The 24544-nt window shown below is 43.2% G+C and overlaps 1 protein-coding gene across 1 annotated transcript; it reads right to left on the reverse strand.

Moving 5' to 3' along the window:
- Nucleotides 1-1773: 1773 nt before the first annotated feature.
- On the reverse strand, nt 1774-21456 carry DHX36 (DEAH-box helicase 36; the record flags this gene model as incomplete). Its single annotated transcript, XM_080349322.1, has 25 exons — nt 1774-2245; nt 3320-3472; nt 4028-4148; nt 5047-5137; nt 5219-5318; nt 5415-5498; nt 6135-6221; nt 6517-6690; nt 7640-7738; nt 8346-8463; nt 9061-9204; nt 9669-9733; nt 9848-9903; nt 10721-10808; nt 12390-12492; nt 13520-13660; nt 14132-14213; nt 14771-14937; nt 15062-15136; nt 16095-16174; nt 17133-17303; nt 18429-18467; nt 19211-19412; nt 20204-20325; nt 21256-21456. The coding sequence occupies 25 exons, from the start codon at nt 21454-21456 to the stop codon at nt 2060-2062; spliced, it is 2949 nt and encodes a 982-aa protein (XP_080205448.1). The 3' UTR covers nt 1774-2059.
- Nucleotides 21457-24544: the final 3088 nt, after the last annotated feature.

Raw genomic sequence — 24544 nt, forward strand, 5'->3', positions numbered from 1 at the left:
CCTTATCCACTCTGTGCACCACAATGCCGGACCCGGCACAGGACCCGGCACAGGACCCGGCACAGGACCCGGCGGGACCGTAACTCCCCAGCCAAACCAGAACACCGAGAGCGGGAAACGGCTCATTTTCCAACTCAGGAACATGGAGGTTTTTGATACATTGATGCTTAAAAGGATTTGTTGAGCACAGTTGGGGAAAGTGTAACTAGTACCATTTTTTTTCACAACAGTCACATTATGATTAAGGCTGAGACCAAACCAGCCCGTGACCTTTTGTTCTGGTGGAGGCCTCAACGCCACAGCCCGATCCTCCACAATTCGGAGGGACGGCCGTCTGAAAGAACTGCCACCCATATTTAATTTGTTCCATCTATGCTGCTCCTGTTACCATTTCTTTCCACCCTCAGTGCTGTGCAGCAGAAATCCAGCCACAACTTAAGTACTGCAGAAAACCCAGAACAAAGAGTACGACTGGTATCGCTCGCCAGCCTTTACTTTCTTCCTGACTTTAACCCAACCCTGTTGTCTTCCAGACTTATAATCCAACCACCCTTCCCCAAAAACGGGCGTTTTGTGACGCGGAGCGGCCGCCCCCCCCATGTCCGACCGCCCCCAAACCTTGGCTCCGGGCGCCATCTTGTGTCCTCCCGCCCGCCGCACCTGTCCCAGCGCGCCGCCCTTTGTTCCAACGGCGCCACACCAAGCGACGTCACCGCCACACCAAGCGACGTCACCGCCATTTCCTCACACAGCGCCGCTCATCCCGCTTCTTTCCCGCCGCGCTGATTCCGGGCTCACCTGCAGCTCCCGCGCTCGCTCACCGCCGGTCGCGCGGCCCTGAGGTGGATGGAGCGGCCGCCTCCGCGCGTACCCGATCCCGCGGGGCCGGGGGGGGTCCCGCAGCCCCGGGGGGGATCCCGCAGCCCCGGTCCTTCCCGCACAACCGGGCCGGGCCGGGGCTCCAGCCGAGCGGTGTGGGCCGGTCCCGGTCCCGCGGGCGCGCACGATCCTGTGTCGCCGCCCCTCGTTAACGCAGCACAGCTGCGGCGAAGCCGTTAGGGACCGGGGGGAGGGCGCTGAACGACACGTGCCTGTTGCAGCTGTGCTGGGCAAATAACGAGCTCGGCGTCCTTGTTAGCCCACCGAAAGCTCAGAATAGCCACTAACGCTTATTTCTGCACAGGATAATTTCAACTGAGCAGTTCACAGCATTTCTCAAGCTAGTCACCTTACCTGAAATCCTAAACAATGTTCTTACAGAGCTGGAAGCATTCAAAGCGTTAACAACTAAGAACAGATGAAATAACACTGTAAATAAAAGACCTTTAATGTAATCCTATAACCCATACACGGCCTGCTTTAAAAGCCTGGGAAAGCAATGCAAGCTGGCAGCGTGTTCCAATACAACCTCTAACTGACCCCGGTTCCTGCAGCCTCAGATTTTTGTCGGTGTGATGATGGATGGGCGCAGAAAATGAACAAAAATTAACTGAAGGGGATGAAAGGCAGAAGAGGAGAATATTTCTGAAGATGATTGTTTCCTCCCACATACAAATTGGAAAAGTGTTTTCAAGTTTAGTTTAATTAAGCTGTAATTGCTTTCCGTGGAAGTGTTGGTGAGCAGACTGTGGCGCAGCTGGAATAACACACTAAGTATAACTATTCACCACCCCCAATTAAAAAAACCTTCTTTTGAGATGTTTCTACCAATAGCGAGAGCAGTTCAGGTGTTATTAAGCAGCATTTTAGCAGGTTTCTTTAATATTTGTTACCTGGTGGGTAAAAAACAAACAAACTACAGCAGGACAAGAACCGTACATCAACTGACACTGCTAGCATTGCGTCTTCCCTTGGAAAGCTACACTGAACACAGAACACCATGCATATACAGATATTACCGACTGGTTCAAAATAACTGGTCCTCAGCCTGAGGGCATGAGCAGCTTACCCTAGAAAAGTTTTTCCTTTAGCTAAATAAATGTTATAGAAAAAAAAACAAAACAAGAAACAAAACAAAAGAGGTGAAGATGTTGGTTTTATGGATCCAGAAGGAACTGTGTCAACTATAGCGCTCGCTCTGGAACCGCGGAGCATAGTTCCTGGCACTTTCGTTCTCCTGGGTTGTGATTAAGTCTATAATAGCTGTCAGCACTGCCGTGTCCCTGCATTTCACGTCATTCCAGTCCACGGGACGTGGGTTTTCTATTTTTTCCTGTAGAAGATCATCGAGCTCTTTTCTTAAATTCTGCAAAGAGTTTGTTGGAGTGAAGAAAAAAGAAAAAAAATATTAAAAAACAAAACCAAAAAAACACAACAACAAACAGAAAAGAGAAACGAGAAAAGAAAAAAGAAAAAAGAGAGAGGCCATTAGAGCAACACCCAGCATTACCATAGCACCTTCAAACCCCTTGGGTTCTCATCTTCACACCTGCTCTTCTATCGATTCATTGCAGCGTTGCTGTCTTTGGGATCAAAAGCTGCTTCTCAAAAATGATCAGTTTTACCTGTTATGGCAGGTGACAATCTCGGGATGCGATGGCCTTTAACAGGCTACATTACATGTCCCTTAGCTGGCTATTTCAGGATTAGGAATGTTTGACTTAAAAGAAGAATCAGATACGATTTCTAGGATCCAACATTACACAAAGCTCCAGGCAGCTCCTCCTGCACCGGGACTCATCAGCGCTGGCTGAGAAGCCCCAGCCTCACGTTTCCACACCCACGTGGACATCCCGTGGGCTGATCACAGAATCACAGATCAAGTAAACCTACAGCTCTTGCTATGGATGACTAGAGATTAAGCTCTTCAAATCTCTCACTGTAAAACATGTTTATAAATCCTTTAAATCCACCCCATGACTCTTCCCTGAAGCTTCTGCAGTTTTTCAATATTCCCATGAATTTTTCAGCAGAGGCTGCGCCGACTGAAGAACATCACAGCCACGTTTCTGATGCCTCAACAGGGACACGCCCTCATTAAATCAATTACATCAGATAAATAAATAAACCTGACTGCTCCTACGGGCAAACAGACGGGAGTACATTGCTGTCTGCTCCTGCCCAGTTCACCATGGGATACAGACTGTTCAGAATGTTATTTTTACTACTGTGTGTTAACTTGTGTTCATCTCCACACCTTCAGTAGGTCTCTCGTTTACTTTGTGTACTTAAACTGCTTATTGGGAATACATTTAAAACACTATTATCTCCCTACAGTGAAAACTCTGTAGGTAGACAGTAATTTCAATATGCAGATATCTCTAAGAAGAATCAGTGTTATGCCAAGCCTTCCATATACTTGATTACCACACACAGTCACCTTAACTAAGTTGGCTATTCTTGCTGGAGACTGGAAAACAATCCATTCATCCACAGCGATGGTGTCCTGATCTTTGTCCTTCTGAATGGATATATCTCCTCCGAAGAACAAGAGACAGTATGGAGACACCTCTGTACAGTCATACAAGTAAATCTGCAAGACAACAGAATTGCCCAGTCACCCTTCAAAACATCTGAAACGGCTTCAGTAACCCTTAATGGAACTCGTAAGTTTCAGAATGTCATTATTCAGAGTCATTCATAAATTTGCAAGACATATCTGAAGCAACTCCTAAGTTACATGAAATCAGATTAAACAGGAGCAAAAACGGCTCCGGATTCCACCACACAAGTGGTGAAATGAAACCAACTATTCTGTAACAGAGGGAAAAAAAGTTTCAGCATATTCAAAAGTACAACGCTGGATTGAAAAACATAATAATAATGAAAAAATGACACCTGTCATTGCCAGAACCTTTCAAACAAACATAAAAACCCCCACCCAACCAAAAACTCATAAGTTAATATAAATTATTTATGGAACAATACCACCAGTATGACAAAGAACAAAATGTGACGGCATGTAAAAGGAATGACCCGAGACAGGAAGAGTGCAGACGAAGGCACTGCTCACATCCCCCTCGAGCCCTGAGCCAACCTGCTCCAAGAGCTGCGGCAATACACTACACAAATACAAACATCCACGTACGCTGCTCGTTCTCATCTTCAAGTGGTACACAAGCCAGTTATAATGGAACTCTGTTTCTTCCACATTAACGGATTTCGGATGAATATTAACTGTTCCATCTGTCTTGGTGCAAACTTTCACCCTTAAGAGAAAAAAAAGCTTTTATTTTAGGATTAAGATCTTGGAAGTTTAGCACAATCATGCTCCAAATTCAAAACCATTCCAATTACCCACTAGTGTTCTAAACTCTGAAAGTACACAGATATTCAAAGAGACTTTAACTCCTTTCCCACAAGATTACAACTGAATCTACAGGATGAATTTTTAGACATCTCTCTCTGCATTGAAGAAGTTTGAATTCTTTGCCAAATTTACCCTCTTAATAAACCCTGTTGTTCTCTCAAGTAGAACAAATGAGTGGCGTTCTTCTTCCAAATGAGTGACTCTGAGTTACTGAATCTGGTGCCACACACCAAGTTTCAAGCAATGTCTTGCAAACACCACATAAGGAACCTGCCCATCTGAATTCTTTGCTGAGCGTGGAGCAGTGTCAGTGTGGAACAAGGGAGCAGTTCCACCCTGTCACCAGTCTGGACGGGGGTCTCTCTGTTGTACCATGTGCCTTGGAACAGATTTGACTCCAGGGACAACAATCAACCGCTTTGGTTATATTAATACTTCCTGCCCGAAATCACATTTCCCTTCTAACATTATAGTGTTGTCAGCCAAGAAAAAGCAGAACCCAAGTATAAATGCATGAAGCACAACCGTCGTTCTCCTTCCCACATTTCAGAGATGTGATCCTCTGGGTGCGGATCACTGAGTGCCTGCTCCCTATGTGCACAAGTGTTCTGCAAAACACGGAGTCCAGCGTTCTGAGAGAGACGCAGGGTGGGGAGAGCCCCTGCACCAAAGCGCTCAGTGTGACAAACCTCCCGTGTAGTGCATCATAAAACGGAGCCTTCCTGGGCAGCTTCACCTCAAACTACCCAATGTGAAACACACCTCCAACACAAACCAACATTATACCAAATCCTTACATTTTTCTCTTTTTGCTAAAGCTTGGACGGATCTTTGCAACTTTGGGATATAAACCAGCGCAGATGACCGCTTTGAGCAACTTCTCGTTATCTGTAGAAGACAGCAAATAACACAGTTCTTTAAACTCAGATTTCAGCTATCAGAGATTTCCCATTTCCTCCCACTGCTTGCCTGAGTTGGTATTAGATTTGGGATCCTTGGGGTCTCTGCTGTTCACAAATCCAGCCGCAAGGAGATGCTCAGCAAACTGTCCTTTCATGTTATGCAGCATCTAGGAAACAACAGAAGTTGTCCCAGAATGACGCTGTGCCAACAGCTTCCCCCCCTCCCCACAGACACGATCCTCTTCTAACCTGTCAGATCTTACCTGGAGGGTGTTTGACGACAGGAAATACTCCCAGCAATAGTCTTTCTCAGTTCGGAAACCACGACGCCGAGTCTCTTCCCAGCCCTAAAAATAAAAACCATAAAGACATTTTTAAATGAACACCTACTAAAAAATTAAGGACAACAAAAACTGGAGGCCAACAAACAATATAGTTCATTTTTTTTCTACAAGTGAGAAAGCAAATCCTTCGACCTCTTTGTATTATGCACACATAGCACAGAGCAGCAAAACGCAACTTCACATTTTGAATCAAAACCTTCTTTTTCTATGGTGAGGAATAAAATCCAGCTGAATTTTCCAGGACTCCATTTGCTGCTGTTAACAGACCTGGGCAGAAACTGCATTCCAGGCCATTGATTTCTTCCTCTTCTCGCTCCAACACTATCCAGCACCTGCAGTACTTCTGAAGTCAGCGTCAACCTCTTGGAGAGGCCAGAAGGACAACAATTAATGGCTTCAGCAAAGGAACTATAACACGGTTTTCTTGGTCTGCTCTTACAGGCCTGTCCTCAAGAAATTAGGTTAATGAGCCTGAAGACAAGACACCTCAACACTAAAAGAGTGAAAATTAATTTCGTTTTATGTTTCTGTAGAAGCCAAGATAAAAATATTTCCGAACATAAACTCATCAGTAATAAACCATATTACTCAAAATTCTAGAAGAAAAAAACCAAAAACCCAAACTTAAGCCATGCCTACCGTGAACGCATTCACCACAGTCAGATGATCGCTTTTAGTATTCTTCGACAGCTCCTTTCTTCTTGCATCTGCTACTTTCTCTTTGCCCTAAGAATAATTAGAACCTATAAAATAGTCACGACTGACACGTCAGTTCTCTTTCCCTAATTCAGGTACATATACAGAGCGGTATTTTGTATGCCACATACATGAAAATTAAAGCTACATGCACTATTCTGTAGGCAAAGACAATACCTTCATAGTATGCGAAGGCAATATGTCACTAATAAAAATGTAATTCATGTGAAAATAAGACTAAATGCTTTTGAACATCTCAATAAGTCCAACTATCCTTCTGAGCTTCTTAAACTCTTATGTGTAACTGTCCTCTGAGGAGCTTTACCAGCGGAATGACGAAGGGGTCCTTGAAGCTGAGGCTGGCTGCGATGGTCAGCACGGGGTCCAGGCAGCAGAACAAGGCTCCAAAGAGGATCATTTTTCCAATGTGCGGTTCGACTGGTAATCGTGCTAAGTGGACACCCAGTGGAGTCAGCTCTTCTTGTCTGTCCAAAGCATTCTGTCGGGAGAGGAAAGTTAAATAAAAGCAGTGTTTGGAATTCCTGGAAACAGGCACTATGGCTGAGAACAAGGGCAGCCCAGCGCGGCAGAGCACAGCCAGATGTAACGAGCCGCGGCAGGAAAACGACCAAGCAAGTTATGGAGAAAAAGAAACATTTAATTAGAGCCAAGAAAATGGCAATAAGCTTCAACTGTGTTTCAAGTGGTTTACTAGGGCTCAGGGTCTTTCTGGGTGACAGAAATACTTGAGTGTTTAACACTTAATTCTCCCGATCAAGACTATTTTTAGATTCACATCTTACCCACAATATCAATTCTGTTTTTGTTTACTCTACCCTTTGCCACTATACAGCACTGCCACAGAACACCAAGTGTATGGCTGAACTTCAGTTTTATCTAAACTTGTATAGAATCAGGCCAGTCTAAATATTACTCTTCACCTAAATCAGATGTTTCAATTTATTGCTACAATTGATTTGTACAAATAGTACCAGGGCAAGAAATCAGCAGTACAAAGTGTCACCAGTGTCTTCCCCAGCATGCAAAGGGGCGATGACATCCAAGATCCGTCTCCTTTATACTGATTTTTCCACGGAAAAGGCATCTCACCTCTCCACTGATCTGACTGTGGTAAGAAGGCTCGGTGGACGCAGCTACGAGCAGCAGAGTACAGAAGCAGTGAGGTAAATATCTGCAGGGGGAACTTAAATGCAAGCTGCAGGAACTACTCTATGCAGCTCATAAACATCATCTGTTATGTAAAATTATTTTCTCTGGTCAGTGAAGATATGTATCTATATATCTATAGCTATATATATACACACAAAGGGTCTGCCACAACAAGGAGTTGTCAGACCTGGACAGTCAGAACTGTCCGACACCAAAAAAGGGCAGTAACATGGTTCTCAACAGATTCTTTTTCCCGTGTACATCGAGCAATACTTTACCAGCTCCATTAGATGATTGATGGCCAACATTACAGCATCACGAGATGGGGGATCCATTAGTTTGCTCAGAAAATAAGCAATTCCACCAAGCTTTAGAATCTGAAAGAAAGAACAAAATCCTAGAGTAAGTGGAGAAAGATGGCCAACTAAAATCCATGGGCAGTGACCACATTCACTTTAAAAAGTGTGAGTAATTCACAGCTCGAGTTAGATTTTCATTAATTAAGAACTAATGGCAAAAATTTAAAAATGTATTAAAAATGAAATTTGAAACTAAGCACCTACTCTTCGTTCAGCAGGCATACCCATGTATTCCTTATGCGTACACAAGGAATTCAATACAAACTGCCAAAAAGGAAACTCACATCAGTTCTAAACCTACTTTTTAGTGAAATTATTTTAAGACACCCTGTCCCTCCACTCACTGGCATCACCCACGCTCCTCTGATTGAACAATATCTGGGGGCAGAGGGGAGGAAGCATGGTCTCAATTGTTGTTAATAGACTTGAGCTTTTATTTCTACCAGACAATCTTATTTTTCCTGGGTTTGTTGCATCTAGATACAAGTATGCATCTTGCAAAAGTTGCTGCAATGAGCTAAATATATTGTACTTCTGGGCTCACAGTTGCATTAACCTCATCTCTCAGTCTCTTACTGCAATGGAAAAGTAGATAACAGATGTGTTGGAAGGTTCCTATGTTTACCTTGATTTGTAAACAGAGCTCTTCCAGAGGCGTCCTCAGGATCTCCGGTAACTGATAATCGTCCAGAAGGCTTGCGCGCAGCCCGTTGTAGAGATGGTAACAGTGGCCTGGTTGAACTCTGGAATTATTTAAAGAAACAATTGTATTCTTTTTTGCCCTGTGAATTTATGATTGTGTTTGTTTATAAAGAGCTTTCCAAAACACCTCAAGGAATCAGAAATGAAGTGTATTCAATTGTTAAAGCCGTTTCAGCTTTCTGAAGCACAGGCCCGTCCACAGGAGCAAACGCACGCGGAGCACAGACCCCTCATCAACTGCCCAAATGAGTCATGAAGAGACCAGAGAAGAACTAAAGTCTGAACAGGAGAAAACAATTCCACAAGGTATTTTGAGAAGAGGGAGAGAAATTGTTAAAAAAACTGGTATCTAGCTTATGGATAATAACTTGCAGGCAGTTTTCACTGTAATGTACCATAGCCTCATAAATCAGGTGTGAAGGCAAGCACCACCAACAGAAATTTTTAAAAATATGGGACTTCTCCTATAAAAAAGCAGGAAACTCATGAGGTAAAGGCAGCACAAGTTGGTTTCCTAGGAAGACAAAGTAACCACTCTTTCCCTAAGGCAAGAGGGGCTGTGTCAGCATCTGCTTCTGGACATAAGAATAACAAAGTAGTATCTTTAGTATCTTTTCTGACTATGCCATTATTCTTACCTTCCTGCTCGGCCTTTCCTCTGCTTGGCGTTAGCTTTACTAACCCACTCTGCTGCCATTGTGCTAATGTTGTTCTGCGTGTCAAAGTGAGTTTCCTTGATTTTGCCACCGTCTATAACGAACACGACATCATCTATTGTGATGCTGTTTAAAAAAAGAGAGAAGAAACATTGCAACTCTTCACCTTTGCAAGCTTGACCTAGGATTTCAGAGCCTCTCTCTACCCCCATCCAAATTGGGAACCACAATTAAAAGAAATTGTTTGTAATTTCATGAAGAATTCCATTACCATGCAGTTCAGAAAAGAGCCTGATTTATCCTGCTAAGTCTGGCAAAAGTCAGCCCATGAGGTCCAAAGCCTGCAGGAGACAGGCAGCTCGCATTCCGCATGGACAACAAAGGCCAGTCTTTGTAGCAACATCCACCATGTTTTAATTGTTTAAAACAATGAAAGGAAAACTCCTGTTTAGTCTACAAAGATCTCTAAAGTGTTATAAATAAATGGTACAAATACAAAAGCAGATATTTTAGGTGTATAGTTTAGATTACCACTTTTGTTCACTTGGTTAACCACAGAGCTTTTCCAGTGGGCACAGCTAGCCGTTTACCTCGTCTCTGCAATGTTGGTAGCAATCACGATTTTCCGTACTCCTGGAGGGGTCTTCTTAAAAACCTGTAATTATCCATGGCCCGTTTATATGTTTGCCAAAACCAAACACATGCTTAATTCATTTTTTTGTAGTTGCAAAATGTTACTTTATCGCGTAACAACAAAAGAGGAGCATACCTGAGTCTGGTTAACAGTCGGCATCAATGAATGTAAAGGTATGATAATAAACCTATCTGAAAATTAAAAATCAGTAAAAGATATGGTGTAAGCACAGAAAATTTAATTTTACAGGAAAATCAAGTATGCAACTAAGTCTACTGTCTGACTCTGAATTCACATGTATATTTATTGTAATGGCAAATTCTAAAGTAACAAGCTATAAAGGGCTTTTTTTTAATTACACTATGATGACTTGACAAGAAGTTATGGATTTATGTACAATAATTTTTATTTCATTTTAAAACTCTCAAATTATTTAATTGCCGAGGTTCAACAAATAAACTGACACTCAATTTTTCAATAAATTGCAATTCTTTCTGGAATTTTTACAACATCAAGTACAAGACGACTATGTGAACAGCCAAGAGCACAGTCAGACACGTCAGCTGAAACTATCAGTGATGTAAACAGGACAGAATAAAGCGTATTGTATAGGCACAGAGTGTTTTAGTGTCCAATTAAAAAAGCTACGAGAAATAAACAGGCCATAAAGTAGCAGACAGCAGCAGACAGGGAAAGAGGAAATGAACACAGAGTGAAGAAAGAGATTAATCTGGGGTGGAAGTCACAGCTACATGAAAGGACACAAGGAAAAAGATGCAGGTCAGACTCTCAGCTGTTCACTCCTGCACTGAGGAAAATGAGTGATTATCATTAGCAGACGAAATGCAGAAAATGCAAAATACAGAAATACAGAAAGTGCTGAACACACAACAATCACCTCGAGAAACAAGAAGAGCCCCACAGTGTAACACCAGCAGCCACGTGCAAAAATTAAGAGTTTGCCACTAATGCCACTGACAGAACTTCCATGTAGAATTTTGGTCTTACCTGACTTGAACATGACTTGTGACATCAAGAGATCATGCAGAGTGCTGATATTGTCCCAGCCTGGAAGAAACACCAGAATTGCTCCCTCCTATACACAGAAGAGGCAGTGAAAGGAAAAGGGGTTAGAATAAGTTATATGCTATGAAAAGAACCAGCTACTTGCACACTAGTACAGGTATGCTGGACAGGTGATATTTGAAACCACAAAATTTGACTCAAATTTGGAGCAAAGTTTGTAAGATTGCTTTTTAGAAGAGTTAGCTACTTATATTTATCTGAACATAACAGATAAAAATTGGACTTTCAACATTTTTCCCCTGCAGTGTTTTAAACGTTGCCATGTCAACACTAGAGGAATTTGAGCTGCAAGTAAAACAGAGAGAAACTAACGTATAATTTTCAACACAGGAAGGACAAAATATGAAAAGAGCAACTCATGCTTGTTATCCGCAGCTTAATATCAACTTAAATATTATTTAGTATTTTCAATAGTAAAAATTCTCTTTAAGGAATCAGCCAATGTGTCAGCTTTTCCACAGATGTTTTTGAGCTCAGAAACAAATATATAGGTTATGACAATCTACATATGTTATGCCTATGGTAACAGACTGTTCTTCCTTCATCTTTGTCACTGCTTCGGGCGCAGGACCCTTCTGATATTAGTATTCTGTTAATGTTAGTAATAACTGACAAGGTAAGGCACATTTGGGGAGAACTATTACTGCAGCTGTAATTAACTACTCCTCTTGACAAGCTGAAAGCAGGAAGAGTCTCCAAGCTGCGTGCTTGGTAAATGGGACCGGATTTTGCTGGGCTGGATACAAACCCAGGCCCCACAGCATCCCAGTCATGTCTGGATCACCCAGGCACAAAACCCCTTAAAGCCAAGTGCACGGTGCAGGTATGAGGCCGTGAACATCAACTCCAACAACTGCTCTTCCCCTTCCCTCATCGCTGAGGAACTAAGAACAGACGTTCAGTTGTACACTGAAGAGGTTTTCAGACAGTTTCTACTGCAATTTCACAAAACGTTAACTATCACTGCACGCTACAAAGAATATCACCTTTGACAAACGTGCCATCACAGAAAGAACGACGAGTTAAAATTTCATTTGTAATTATATTACTTTCCATCAAATAACTAAGGTCTATAATTAACTTGAAAGTTTCTTTAAAAGCTTATTCAAAAGAAAAAGAAAATATAGCAATCTGAATCCGAACAGCACCCAAACCTTCAGATATCTGTCCTGTTTTATTTAGAAGACAGTCCCTACTGCCAGGGAAAGAATTCAGGCTCTTTTTTCCCCTTGCTCAGAAGGAACCACAAAGGAGTGTATGGATCACATCTGTAAGTTTTCCAGGTTTCCCCTGCACACAGCTCCCCTCAACGCCCACTCCCCTCTTCCAGAAACGCTTAGATGCATGCTCCCCTTTAAACGGGGATTCTATCCCATCACTTCAATAAACACAGGAGCTAACTACATTCTAAATTCAGGGCTTAAAGAGTAATTAGATATTTAAAGCTGTTAATGACTTCTCAAAAGAGCAAAAGAAAAAACTCTTCTTTGTATCATAAGCCGAAATAACTATCAGCTCCGATGTTCCCAACAGTCACAGACCACAATTCAGTCACATCATTAGAATACGGTGATAGGAGAGAGAAACCCACCTCTTCTTCCAAAACAATGTGCCTGATAAGTGCTGCTATAAGATCAAGGTCAACCTTGTCATCATCCATCATTTCCAAGGCATCTATGGTACTTGCTGAATACCTACAGCATTGAAAGCAAACACGTCGGTAAGTACTAACACCAAGTCATGCAGCCCCGTTTCTGTTACGAGGCTCTGCAATCATGCATCTACATAACCCACTGCTGTTCAACTTATTCTTTGTCCAGCTACACCTCCGATGTACTCTTTAGTTTAGAATGATTATCGTCAGTTTAGAACAGGAAGTTTAAGAAACACCATGTTATGACTGAACTGCATTTGAAGCATTTACACCATCTCTCTCCCCCTCATGAGTTATGTGGGACCTGAGCAATCTCAGTTTACCCTTCAATTTATCCCTCACAGCAAGTACAGGAGGCACCTCATCTGTTCAGCCTTTTGCTTTCACAGAAACCAACACTATGGAAAGAACTGCCAGTTGATTCAAAGGATGTGGTGGGAGCGGGCAGGAGTGCAAAGCAGGGAGCACAGCACAGGCCAGACAGACACAGCATCGAGGACTCTGCCCTTGGAAAAGGGAGATGCAACCAAGCCTACGTTCACTATTGTTGCCATATTATAGACAGTCCCAAAATGCAGAGGACAAATAAGACAGGAGGAAGAACAGGAAAATGTTGTTCCTGAAATGAATCAGCCAGGCTATCTAATTAATCATCTTGTCCAGATTACCAAACTAGTCAAATGCTGGCAATCAATAGAATGTTTCAAGTGGAAAATCTCTACTGGGTACCGAAGGGGCAAAATTATTTAGCTTGGTTTTAAATCACCACAGAGGAATATGAAACCATTCTGAGGAAAAGGTCGTGGTGGGGTTTTTTTGTTTTGTTGGGTTTTGTTTGTTTTTGGTTTGGGTTTGTTGTTTTATTGGGGTTTTGTTTGTTCTTTTAAAAACCAGCACATTTAAAATCCAGCATATTTAAAAACCAGCAATTCCAGCAACTATCACCTTCCACAGCAGCAACAATCACATTGTTAATAGAAACACGGTAGTATAATACAGCATTAACTTATGTTTCTCAGCTAAGACGTGTCTAAAAACTTAAAACAAAAGAGTAAGCTGAGAACAACCTGCCCCGTAGCTGCCGCAGGTACTCTGGCCACCGCTCCCGGTACAGCTCCTCTTTTTCTTCTTTCTCTGGTCTGCTAACATGTCCCTGCATGAAGCCTTTCTTCCACCGCGGGCGCCGATCGCTGCTCTCCGGGGTATACCTTTACATTTCAACAGCAAACATAACCACATTCGGAAACCAAAGTCATTTAAAGCCAGCTGCATGGCAGTTTTCACAGCTTGGGAAAACATGCAGCGCTTTAGCTATATGATGTAAGGTAGATACTTGAATTTCTTTTCTGTAAGAAATCTTACTTATAAAAATAGGTACCATTTCTAGCAAGCATGAGAATGCGTAGGAAGAAGTGACTAGCTTGATTTAGTAGCCTGAAAATTCACCACGCCAAAAGCAAAAAGAGACAAGTTTTCTTCCTCCTCAAGCCAACATTTCCAGTTCGCTATGTGCCATTTTTAATTACTGTTAAACTTACTAAACATCCCTTGAAGGTTTTCTGTTGCAAATGACAATTTTCCCACAGGTTATTCATACCAAGATAATATTTGAAAAGGCATTCTGTGCAAAACAAACAAAAAACCAACCATCTCTAAGGGTGTTCAGAACACACACTTACCTCAACTTCTCAATGACATCTTCAAGAAGGTATTCTACCACAGGGAACGTGAAGCCAGGTATGTGAATCATGGGACAGTTGTCTGTCAAGGAAGGCATAACTCACTTTTTAAACAGCAAATAAAATACTGAACTGAAATAACAGAGGCAATAAGCATTCTTCACTACTTTTGCAATACAGTTGCCAAGTCCATAGGGTTTTTCTGTTTCTTTTGAAATTATCGTGGAAGACGCCAAATTCAATTCCAAATAAAGTTGCTGAATAAAAAAATACAAAGGTAGCAAGCAGCATATTGTTCTCCAACATGTTCACCTTGTTGCAGCTACAGGATAAAGCTGGAAGACTGAACAACTAAAGGCTTCAATCTTGTTGTGCACTCACACCCAGACTTCTAAACCAGAGTAAATACTAGTAAATATTTAATATGAAAACACTGTCTGAAAAGCAGATACAGAAGCAATGTATGCTCATGATCAGACAAAACTAAGAGAACAGGCATCTCCAGCAGCTGGCAACTATTTGTAAAATTGAAGCCATCACCTCTTTCGATAAAAATCAATCCTAAAATTTGACTAATGCATTGCACTGTAGAGGCCTAAATTACTGAAGAAGAATATTCATAGGAAGCTTTTCACCTACCAAAATACTCCGAAAACTTCTCTGCATTTAAAGTAGCACTCATTAGTATGACTTTCAGATCCAAACGAATATTCAAAAGATCTTTAATAATGCTCATTAAAACATCTGACTGAAGATTCCTCTCGTGGATTTCATCAAGGACTACATGACTAATGCTGGACAAGTGCCTAAAATAGAAGAGCAGGAAGTTAAATATTCGGTATTAGCAAAATTAAAGAAACAGAGCCAAGACTGTTAGAAAGTAGTCATTTCATAATTGTATTCAGTCTCTTATTAAATAGGAAAACTTACTTATCTGACTGGAGCCACTGCAGGACAATTCCTGTGGTACAGTATAAGATGGAACCTTGTTTCCTCGGTAACCGGCTGCAAGAGATGCATTAAGAATGCCTCAGTTGTCTCCTGCATTTTCCAAGTACTCTAAAAACCTGAAGTGCAGACAGTCATTACAGACACTGTGAAGTGCCCCATGCTCCACCTGCCCACAGTTCAACGGGAGAAAAGAGACCAGGCACTGCTGCGGCATCTCTGCAGATGGGGAATGATCCACTGGTACCCTGACTTCCCAGACATCATTTGTACATTGATCTGCTGACCCCAAATTCTTGCAGCTACCTAAGCTCAGCACAGATGACACCTACATATACACCAGTATGACATTATTGATTAAATAGTATAGAAAAATAGAGCTGAGACTCTATAAACTCAAATTAAAATGCTGAAATTACTAAACTGTCATCTCTCACCAGCATTTTTATTTCAACGATAACTGAGATTCCATTATTTGCTGGTAACATCTCAGTTTTTTTTTTTTTAATTATAGATGACTCCAAACTTAACAGCTTTTGCTCTGCAGCACTAGGGCTACAGACTCTTGTCAGTGTCCCTAACTGTATTACCCGATTCCAGCAGGACTGATCAATACCTAAGTAGTAACAACTACATAGTGTTCCACAGAAACACAACTTACAGCATCTGCTCCTTTAACATTTCAATTTTTCCTTCAAATTCCTGATCAGGGACACCAGTTTTATCTCTATCTATAGTAGAACCTTTTAGAAGAGCTGAAAAAAGGACTTACTAGACAAAGGACATTCTGGTGCCAGCCATTGTTACACGCTGCATAAAACACAATAATGGCGCACAAACTTTTTGGTAAATTTCAAAAACCTTCTTCCCTACTCCAGTTACTCACAGGAATTCCTTCTGGAGAAATGATCAGAATGAAAGCAGTCTCCTATGTTAAGAAGTACTTTTTGAGTTTGCTTGCTTGACCACCAATAGATACTACTCTACATGAGCACACGACACCTGCCTCTCTTACCTCTGCAGCCGAATCTGGTATCCTGTGCTCTTGCCATTACCACAAGCTTCTGCCCTTTCTGCAGCAACTCTCTCAGCCACCTTAGAAAAAGAAATAAAAATCAAAACAGTGCAATAAAGACATTTTTTTAAAAATCCCACAAGGCTGATCTATGATTTAGACATCAGCATGGAATACCTAGAGCCAAGATGTTATGTCAACAAGGAACACCCTGAAAATCACTTTCTCCTGCACTAAGAACAGTGTTTCCTGTCAGCGACCCAAGCACAGGTTTGTGACCCAGGACATGTTTGAAAGGAACACAACCGTCCAGGCATTAGCAACACACTTCCCTTTGAGCAGGTGAGCTTTTCCTCATGGGAAGGAAGGCTCTATAATCATTTGATACGTAACTCTAAAGAAGAGTAATTACGGTGCACTTAAAAGCCAACTTCTTTCTTGCTCATTAATGTACCTCTAAAGAGTCTGACCCAACATTAATTCACATTTGCACTGCCTAAATCCATTAAAATCACAACATTAGCGTTTACCTTAATTCACATTTGCAGCGCTCAAACCCATTAAAATCACAGATAAAAGCCACGATTAAACTGAAGGAAGAATAAGACTTGCAGTGCTGGTATTCCACTAACGACCAGAACTTATGAAATATCGCATTAGTGTATATTATTAACACTATTGTTACTTGCAATAGAATCCAAAGTGACTGAAAACAAACACACAAAAAACCATCTTCACTGTCCACCACAGGCTGAACACTCATCTTGATCTCCCCATTTTGTGTGGCTACACGTGAGGGCAGAGCAGTTGAGAGATGCACAGCACCCATCTGCTCATTTGGTGGTTTTCCAGATCTTAATTTCATATAGTCTAGCAGACTGTCTACTCAGTTCATAAGCTCGCCTGTGGATCCTAGGCCCAGTAAATGTACATTTTCATTCCAGTATTTTAAGTAAGGCAGTAATTTTTCCTCAGTCTTACTGGGAATAAAGATAATCCCAAGAACTAAGTTACCATGTTTGTGAAAACGGCACTTACGGAGATAGCGCTGATCCTCCTGGGCTGCGTGCACACGATCCTGCACGTCGAGCCCTTCCCTCGCTCGATGTAATCATCCAAGATGAACTGTGTGACTTGCGTTGTCTTTCCACAACCGGTTTCACCACTTATCACAGTTACTCTGTTGTTGTTTATAAGGTTTACAAGTTCCTGTTTCCAAACAAAAAGAAAACATTTACTGTATTATTATTCAACACAGATTTCAGAAGGATTTTGACAATTCTCTGCTACTGTGCTGCAAACTTAGAAGATAATATCATAGCAACTAAAGAGACAGATACTTATCTGTTCCTCATAATACTAAAAGTTTAGCTTAAACCACACAGAAGTAATTTCTACACGTTTACATCTACAATCTGTAAGGTTTAAAACACGTAAAACCTGAATACTAGTTTTAAGTCTTTAAGATCCTATATGAAAACACAAAATAACTAAAATGAAAGCCTGAAATATGTTTTTTAACCTTCCTCCCTCTCACTTGCCTGCTGTGTATCTTTGGTGACTGCAAGCAAGCATTTTCTGTTGGACTGCAAGACTGTAATAACTGAACATTTTCAGTGCAACACTGTAATGTTTCTTATACCAATAGCGACAATTTTTTTACGCTTTAGAAAGGAAGCTCACTAAGCGTTCATTTAACCTACAAAAAACACCATAACAGAATACTCATATCACCTCTTTCATACTGGTGGCATCAAATGAAGAATTAACCTCCATTTATAATAACCTACACTGTCATTGATTTGATATTTGACTGAGAAATTAATGGCAGTAACAGCCAGCAGTACAGCCATAAAGTCCGTGATTAAAGAGGTCTAACCTGCGTTATATCCCATCCTAAATTGGGCAAACATTCAACAAACGGCCACAATTTTATATATATAAGAAAAAGAAAGCACGACAATTACTCTATATAATAAAGTCCAATAACTAGGAATGTTCTGTAAGTTTAACGGACAGAGAAAGAATAAAGGACCTACACTTAAAAAAAGAAGAAGAAAGTACTCAAACACGCATAGCATTCCACACCGCTTCCACCACCAGTGCTGCCCCTGCTGCCAGAGCCGCACGCAGCTCCGCAGGAACTCGGGCACATCATGAACCGGCGAACCTGAGCTACTTTCTGCAGAGAACCCAAAGCCAGGGTCAGAACCTGGGATGCTTCAGCACCTTCATAGAAGGCAACAAGGGTTTCCTGTCTGTCCCAGCTGTTTTATCCTGTTTTACAACAGGGCAACAGTAACACATGTTCTTTCCAATTAAATACATATTTACCTGTCTCATCCCGTATGAAGGAAGCTTCTCTCGGAATCTCTGGGGAAAAAGAAAGTAACAGTACATAACTTTAAACACCTTTACAGCAATGAAGTAATATACCTAGTTTAATCTATGACCTAAGCTAAACCAAGAAATAACACGACAAACTATTAGGTTAACACACAAACACGGGCCCACTAGAAATAAGTTAAATTCCATGCATGTTTTCAGTTTCATTTAATTTAGCAGAATTATTTTGAACCAACAGCCCCGTACGTGAAGAGGTACGTGTGTGCAGCTGCAAGACCAGGGCCTTGGATCAAAGAGAGAATGGTAAGACTGTTTTATTTGACAACTTTACATATAGCCATTAAACAACATAACTACATAACAACATAACTACATTAAACAACATAAACTACATTTTTTAGAGGCAATTCCTTCAGAGCCCATTTTTGGGCTGTTTTAGACATAAATGCAGGCAGATAATATGTTTAAAACAACCAAACAAAACACAAACAAAAACAACCAAAAACCCCCACAGAAACTAAACAATGTGTAAGCTTAAAACGTTAGATTTTATGGAATCAGAAGTTGTCACCGAAAGCCTGATTTTTAATCACTGTCCTACTGACAGATACGTATTTTATAAATTCTGAACATCATTTTTAGCCAAAATAGCATCATGACAACTTCCCAATATAAACCTCAAGAAGTTATGTTTTCTGGTTAGCTTAATTAAAACAAACCTCAACAAAATTGACAATCAAAAGCTTCCTACATAGCACATGGAAAAGTACCTGCATTTCAATGTATCTTGGATCAGATTTCTTCTTTCTTAAGTCTTCTTTAAGCTGCTCGTCTAAATCAGTATCTTGCTCATTTTTTTCAAAGAGATACTCCACATCCCGATCAAGGAATGTTTGCTCTACGACTGGTCTCTGTCTCACAGGAGCTTTTTCAGCCTCTGGTTTCACTTTTGCAGGCTCTTCTGGAGTGGGTCTGGAATGAGCACAGAGAACAGGAACTTCAAAGGTTATCCAAGAAGTGCTTGGCCACACTGACCCATTCACGGCAAACCTGAAATCTGCTTTTGAGACATGACACCCACAAGCTGCTTGATGGGAATACGGAGTATGTCACTAAAACAATTCAAGTCTGGAAACTAACAGCCACCGTAAGTTTTTCATCCGTATATAGAAATGTACCATGTTTTGTTAGCTTTGTATAATACAAAAGGACATCCCGAGACAACGATCACTTAACCCGCAGGCAGAACCGCTGCCCTGTAACGGGATCACTCAGCAGAATGGAATCCGGACACCTCATTTTAGTGGCCTCTGAGTAACAACCTGACTGCCCATTTCACTGCTATTTAAAATCCGTTACGTGCTCAGAATGGACCATAACTCACAGAGGCTGAGAAAACATTCCAAGACTGCACAACACCTGAAAAATGGAGTCGAATGCCACCTCTGGAAGAGTAATTCCACTTGCCAGGGGAGCTTAAAAGTTCTGTGTATCTACTTTAACAGGCCTGGAGTTCACTTACAGGATTGTACAATTTTAAGTAAAAATATAACACCCCAAACTCAACGATAATCTGGAACAGGGTTTTACAGCAACAGTTATAACCATTTCAGTATGACAATATATGGGGGAAAAACTGACTATATTTCTTAACCTAAATCACTTACTAAATGTAAATATTTCCTGATGTATCTTTCTGCCAGTCTGCGGGAAGTTTCTTCAACCCAAAGTAAATAAAAGTATTAGTAATTCTTTCTCCTTACCCTTCTTCATCCCCAGACCACCAGGACATGGCTTCTTGCTCTTTTTCGTTTTTGGTTTGGACAGTATTCAACAGCTGCACAATTTGCTCTTCCCTGCGTTCATCCATACGCACAACAGCTCTCTAGTTAAAATAAAAACCAGTTTTCATCAACACGTACTCAGCATACCTACAGATACGTTATTAACACTTAAATATCAAACTAGTGAGACTCTTTGGTATGATGAGGAACTTTTAAAGTTTCGCCTTAGAAGGCATTTCGACACGCAGAAACAAACATATGCAAATTCTGCTGGGTCTCTTTAGCTTGGAAGAGACTGAGGGTGACTCATTCCTGGGGATCAATATGGAAAGGGGGAGTGTCAGGAGGATGGAGCCAGGCTCTGCTGGTGACAACCAGGGACAGGACAAGGGGCAATGGGTGCAAACTGGAACACAGGAGGTTCCACTTAAATGTGAGAAGAAACTTGTTGGGGTGAGGGTGTCAGAGCCTGGCCCAGGCTGCCCAGGGGGTTGTGGAGTCTCCTTCTGTGCAGACATTCCAACCCGCCTGGACACCTTCCTGTGTAACCTCATCTGGGTGTTCCTGCTCCATGGGGGGATTGCACTGGATGAGCTTTCCAGGGCCCTTCAACCCCTGACCCTCTGGGATCCTGTGAAATTTCTCATCACAAAGTGCCCGTTTCTCGGAGCAGGGCAGCCCCGGGGAGCCCGTCAGAGGCGGCTCTGCCCCGCAACCGCTGCCCAGTTAACGGGATCCATTAGGCCGCAGACGGCCCCGGGCATCTCCAGCTCCCCTCCGCGCTGCCCCGGACGGATCGTGCCCGCGGGGAGCGGCCCGGGGGCGCTCAAAGGCCGGCCCGGGGGGCGCTCAAAGGCCGGCCCGGGGGCGCTCAAAGGCCGGCCCGGGGGCGCTCAAAGGCCGGCCCGGGGGGCGCTCAAAGGCCGGCCCGGGGGGCGCTCAAAGGCCGGCCCGGGGGGCGCTCAAAGGCCGGCCCGGGGGGCGCTCAAAGGCCGGCCCGGGGGCGCTCAAAGGCCGGCCCGGCCCCTCACCTGCTGCCGGTCCGTCTCCTTGCTCTTCTGGCCCTGCTTCCGCGCGTACCACAGCCCGATCTCGCGGCCCTTGAGGTGGCTGGGGTGGCGCCCCCGGCCGCCGCCGCGCCCCCCGTGTCCCCCCGCGGACGAGGAGGAGGCGGAGGAGCCGCCATCGCCGCCGCGGCCGCGGCCCCGCTCCCGGCGGTGCTCGTAGCTCATGGCCGCCCGGCAGCCGGCTCGCAGCGCCGCCGCCACCCGCCTCATCCGCCGCCTCACTTCCGCCCGCCGGCCCGCCCGCCCCTCCGCTCCGCGGGTTCGAGTCCCGCCCCGAGCAGCCCGGCCCGACGCCGCCCAGCACCGGGACACCGGCACGACCGCCACACACCCGCGAGTGAAGCGCGACAGACACTAAATAAGGAAATATATTCACCGCAGTATGCCACTGAAGTTCATCCTGCTCGAATCTCTCTCCTTGTTTCAATGTACAGATCTAGGTTCTGACGTCCCTTCCTGAGGCTGTGGATAAGATTTTGAGAAAACATGAAAAGCGGTCTCCAGCACTACGTACAGCGTTATTACCCATACTTCTGTGAACCAGATGGCTATTCCTATTGTTTCTTTTTAAAACAGAACATACATCTTCAAATACCTACCAGTCTGGGTCTGCTGGCTGCTGTATGGGGTGTTTACTTTGTCCAGCTTGTCTTGATTGTTAAATGAAACCTTTATAATTAGATAAAATAATTCACAGAATTCTTTGTCAACAGTTAATTGATGTTTTTTTTGTTTCTTTACCATTGTGCACCTAAAAATGCTTCTTCAATCTCATTTCTTGACATTTTCTTTTGCCTTTTCTTCTTCCCTGGTAAGATGTACACAAGTTTTGAAATTATTAGTGTTGAGATCTCTGAAATACAACGTTACACAGTGGTTTCCAAACTTCTTCCAGGCACAGGACTGCTTCTGTCAAAGGAAACCATCTTCTCTTTTCTCCTCTGCCGACAGTTCACCCAGTTAGCCCAACACCTCCCAGCCATGGGCTATGTAAAGAAATAAGAACTGGGTATTCAAGTCAAAGATCTGTGCATTTTCTTTCCTTTCCCCTCACAAAACACTTTATGCACCTGAGTAGTGCTTGTTTTGCTGCCAGGCTTATCCTTTGCCAGGGTATCTCAGAGGAGCTCGGATTTTAATTTGCATAAAAAGGAATAGAGAGCAAGATCTGAGACATCCAGAGCGCGAGCTGACCAGAGCAAAGAGGGAAACGAGGGGACCAAGAACAGAGAGAGCAGGGACCGGAGGATACGGGGATCACTGAAAGGCAGATGATGGGAAGGAGCGTGGCAGAAAATGAGAAATCCAGCAGGCAACGTCCTCCTGCCTTACACGTCCACATCCTGCACCCGTCATTCACGCAGCCTCGAGAAGGACACGCCAGGGCTGCTGCGAGATACACTCGCTAGCAACATTAGTACAGAAAATTCACATTTCAGCATCTGGCCGTATGTTTTATTTCAAGAAGCACAATCCTTGAAGGCATTTGGGATTCCTGGGCCTGGCCCTGCGCATTACAGATTTATTTTCCTATAGCTCTGCTAATGTAACGTTATTCTCAGTGTACGCAAGTGCCACTGGAAGGAAGCTCTGACCGCTGCATACACTGCTTACCAAACGTGATCTCACCAATTATTTTCCAGCTCCTTGCTTTCTGTCCTCGGCATCATCCAGCACCCCGTGTGCTGAGCAGGGAAGCCGCGGCGCTCACTCAAGTCACCTCTTCCAAGGGATTTTCTCAGCCAGCCGCCGTGGTGTCTGAGCACAATGAGTCTCTTTCAAGTCACCCCCAACACTTTGCTCCCAAATGTCAAGCTGCTGCTGAAACACATCAAAGGTCAGACGGGGAAAAACAACAGAAGCAGAAGAAATTTTTTTTTCCTTAAAAACTGCTATAACGGAATTGTTTCAAAAATCACGTCCAAATGCATTTCATCAAATGATGAATGCAGACAGCTTAATGCATGAATAAACAAGCCAGGAGCAAATTTCCTCAAACAGCGAGTTTTCCTGTACTTTGTGCAAGGAGCTGAAATCTAGTCAGTAACTACAACTTGGGTTTTCAGACACTTTAAATTGTTTAATGATGTGAGTCATTTAGAGCGAAAAGTAAAATCATCTGACATTTGTACATAATCAAATTTACAGATTCAATAAAAACGTATGTTCTACTACAGCAGCAAGACAACGCTCTACAATCAGGCCAAGCTCTGGGTCACAGCTACGCAGAATTTTAATGCCTCCAAATGTTAACTCTTTGTAAATATATCCATCAGAGATTAAACACATCAGCACATAACCCTGTTAACACCATCCAAATCATTCCCAGGAAAACAGAACAGCGACCACACTGCAGTTGTGACGGACAATATCCTCCACCACAGCTTTGCCACCCTGATCTGGACTGTGTCCCTTGCTATAAGGACACTTTCTGTGTTCCTTCTACAGAACATGAAAAAAAGCAAGATATTCAGAGCAAAACGCCTCTTTGCTGTCTGTGTATGGCTATAGATTTATTCCATCAACTTACCACTGACAGTTCCTTCTGCTGTAGGTTCCTGTTGAATCTGAAATGTAACAGCGTCTTAGTGGAACTAAGAGCCTTGAGGTGATCCCAGAGAGCCCGTTTCCACCTTGGCAAGGCAGCCCGCGACAGCACAGCCCGCAGAGCGATCCGCTCCACCTCAGCACTTCCAGCCTCCGGCGCCGATGTGGCCCAGCGCCACACCGCTGCCCCGCGGCACACCGCTGCCCCGCGGCACACCGCGCCGCTCGCCACGCCGGGCTCGCTCCCGCCGCTCAAGTCGGCAGGCAGCGCGCCCGCTTGCTTCCGTGACTCCATCTCCAACGCTGCATTCAAACAGACACGAGACTTGGCCCTTTTGCTCTGTCGGTTCACAACCCACAACGGAATCCTGAACATGGTTGTGCTTATTTTCCCCTGCACGTTCCCACCAAGGGGAAAACTGCGGACACCTAAATGATGATGTTGTCACGCACACCACTGGAAAGTAAATCTATTCGGTAAAGCAGCAGAATCATTTTAATTCAACCGCTGCAAGTCCTGGGAGTATATTTACCTCTGTCTGACTGCATGACAAACCCTCAGAAAAAAAAGCTCTCAGTCAAAATGCACAATCATTTCAAGCATATGCAGCATATTTAATGTAAGGCCTGAGGACTCCATTGCTTCCACCTTGGCTTGTGTGAATTTGTCACAAAATAAGAGCATTCACTGGTTTAAGGTTGGTTT

This window comes from Nesoenas mayeri (assembly GCF_963082525.1).
Source record: "Nesoenas mayeri genome assembly, chromosome: 9".
In the NCBI taxonomy this organism is placed as follows: Eukaryota; Metazoa; Chordata; class Aves; order Columbiformes; family Columbidae; genus Nesoenas; species Nesoenas mayeri.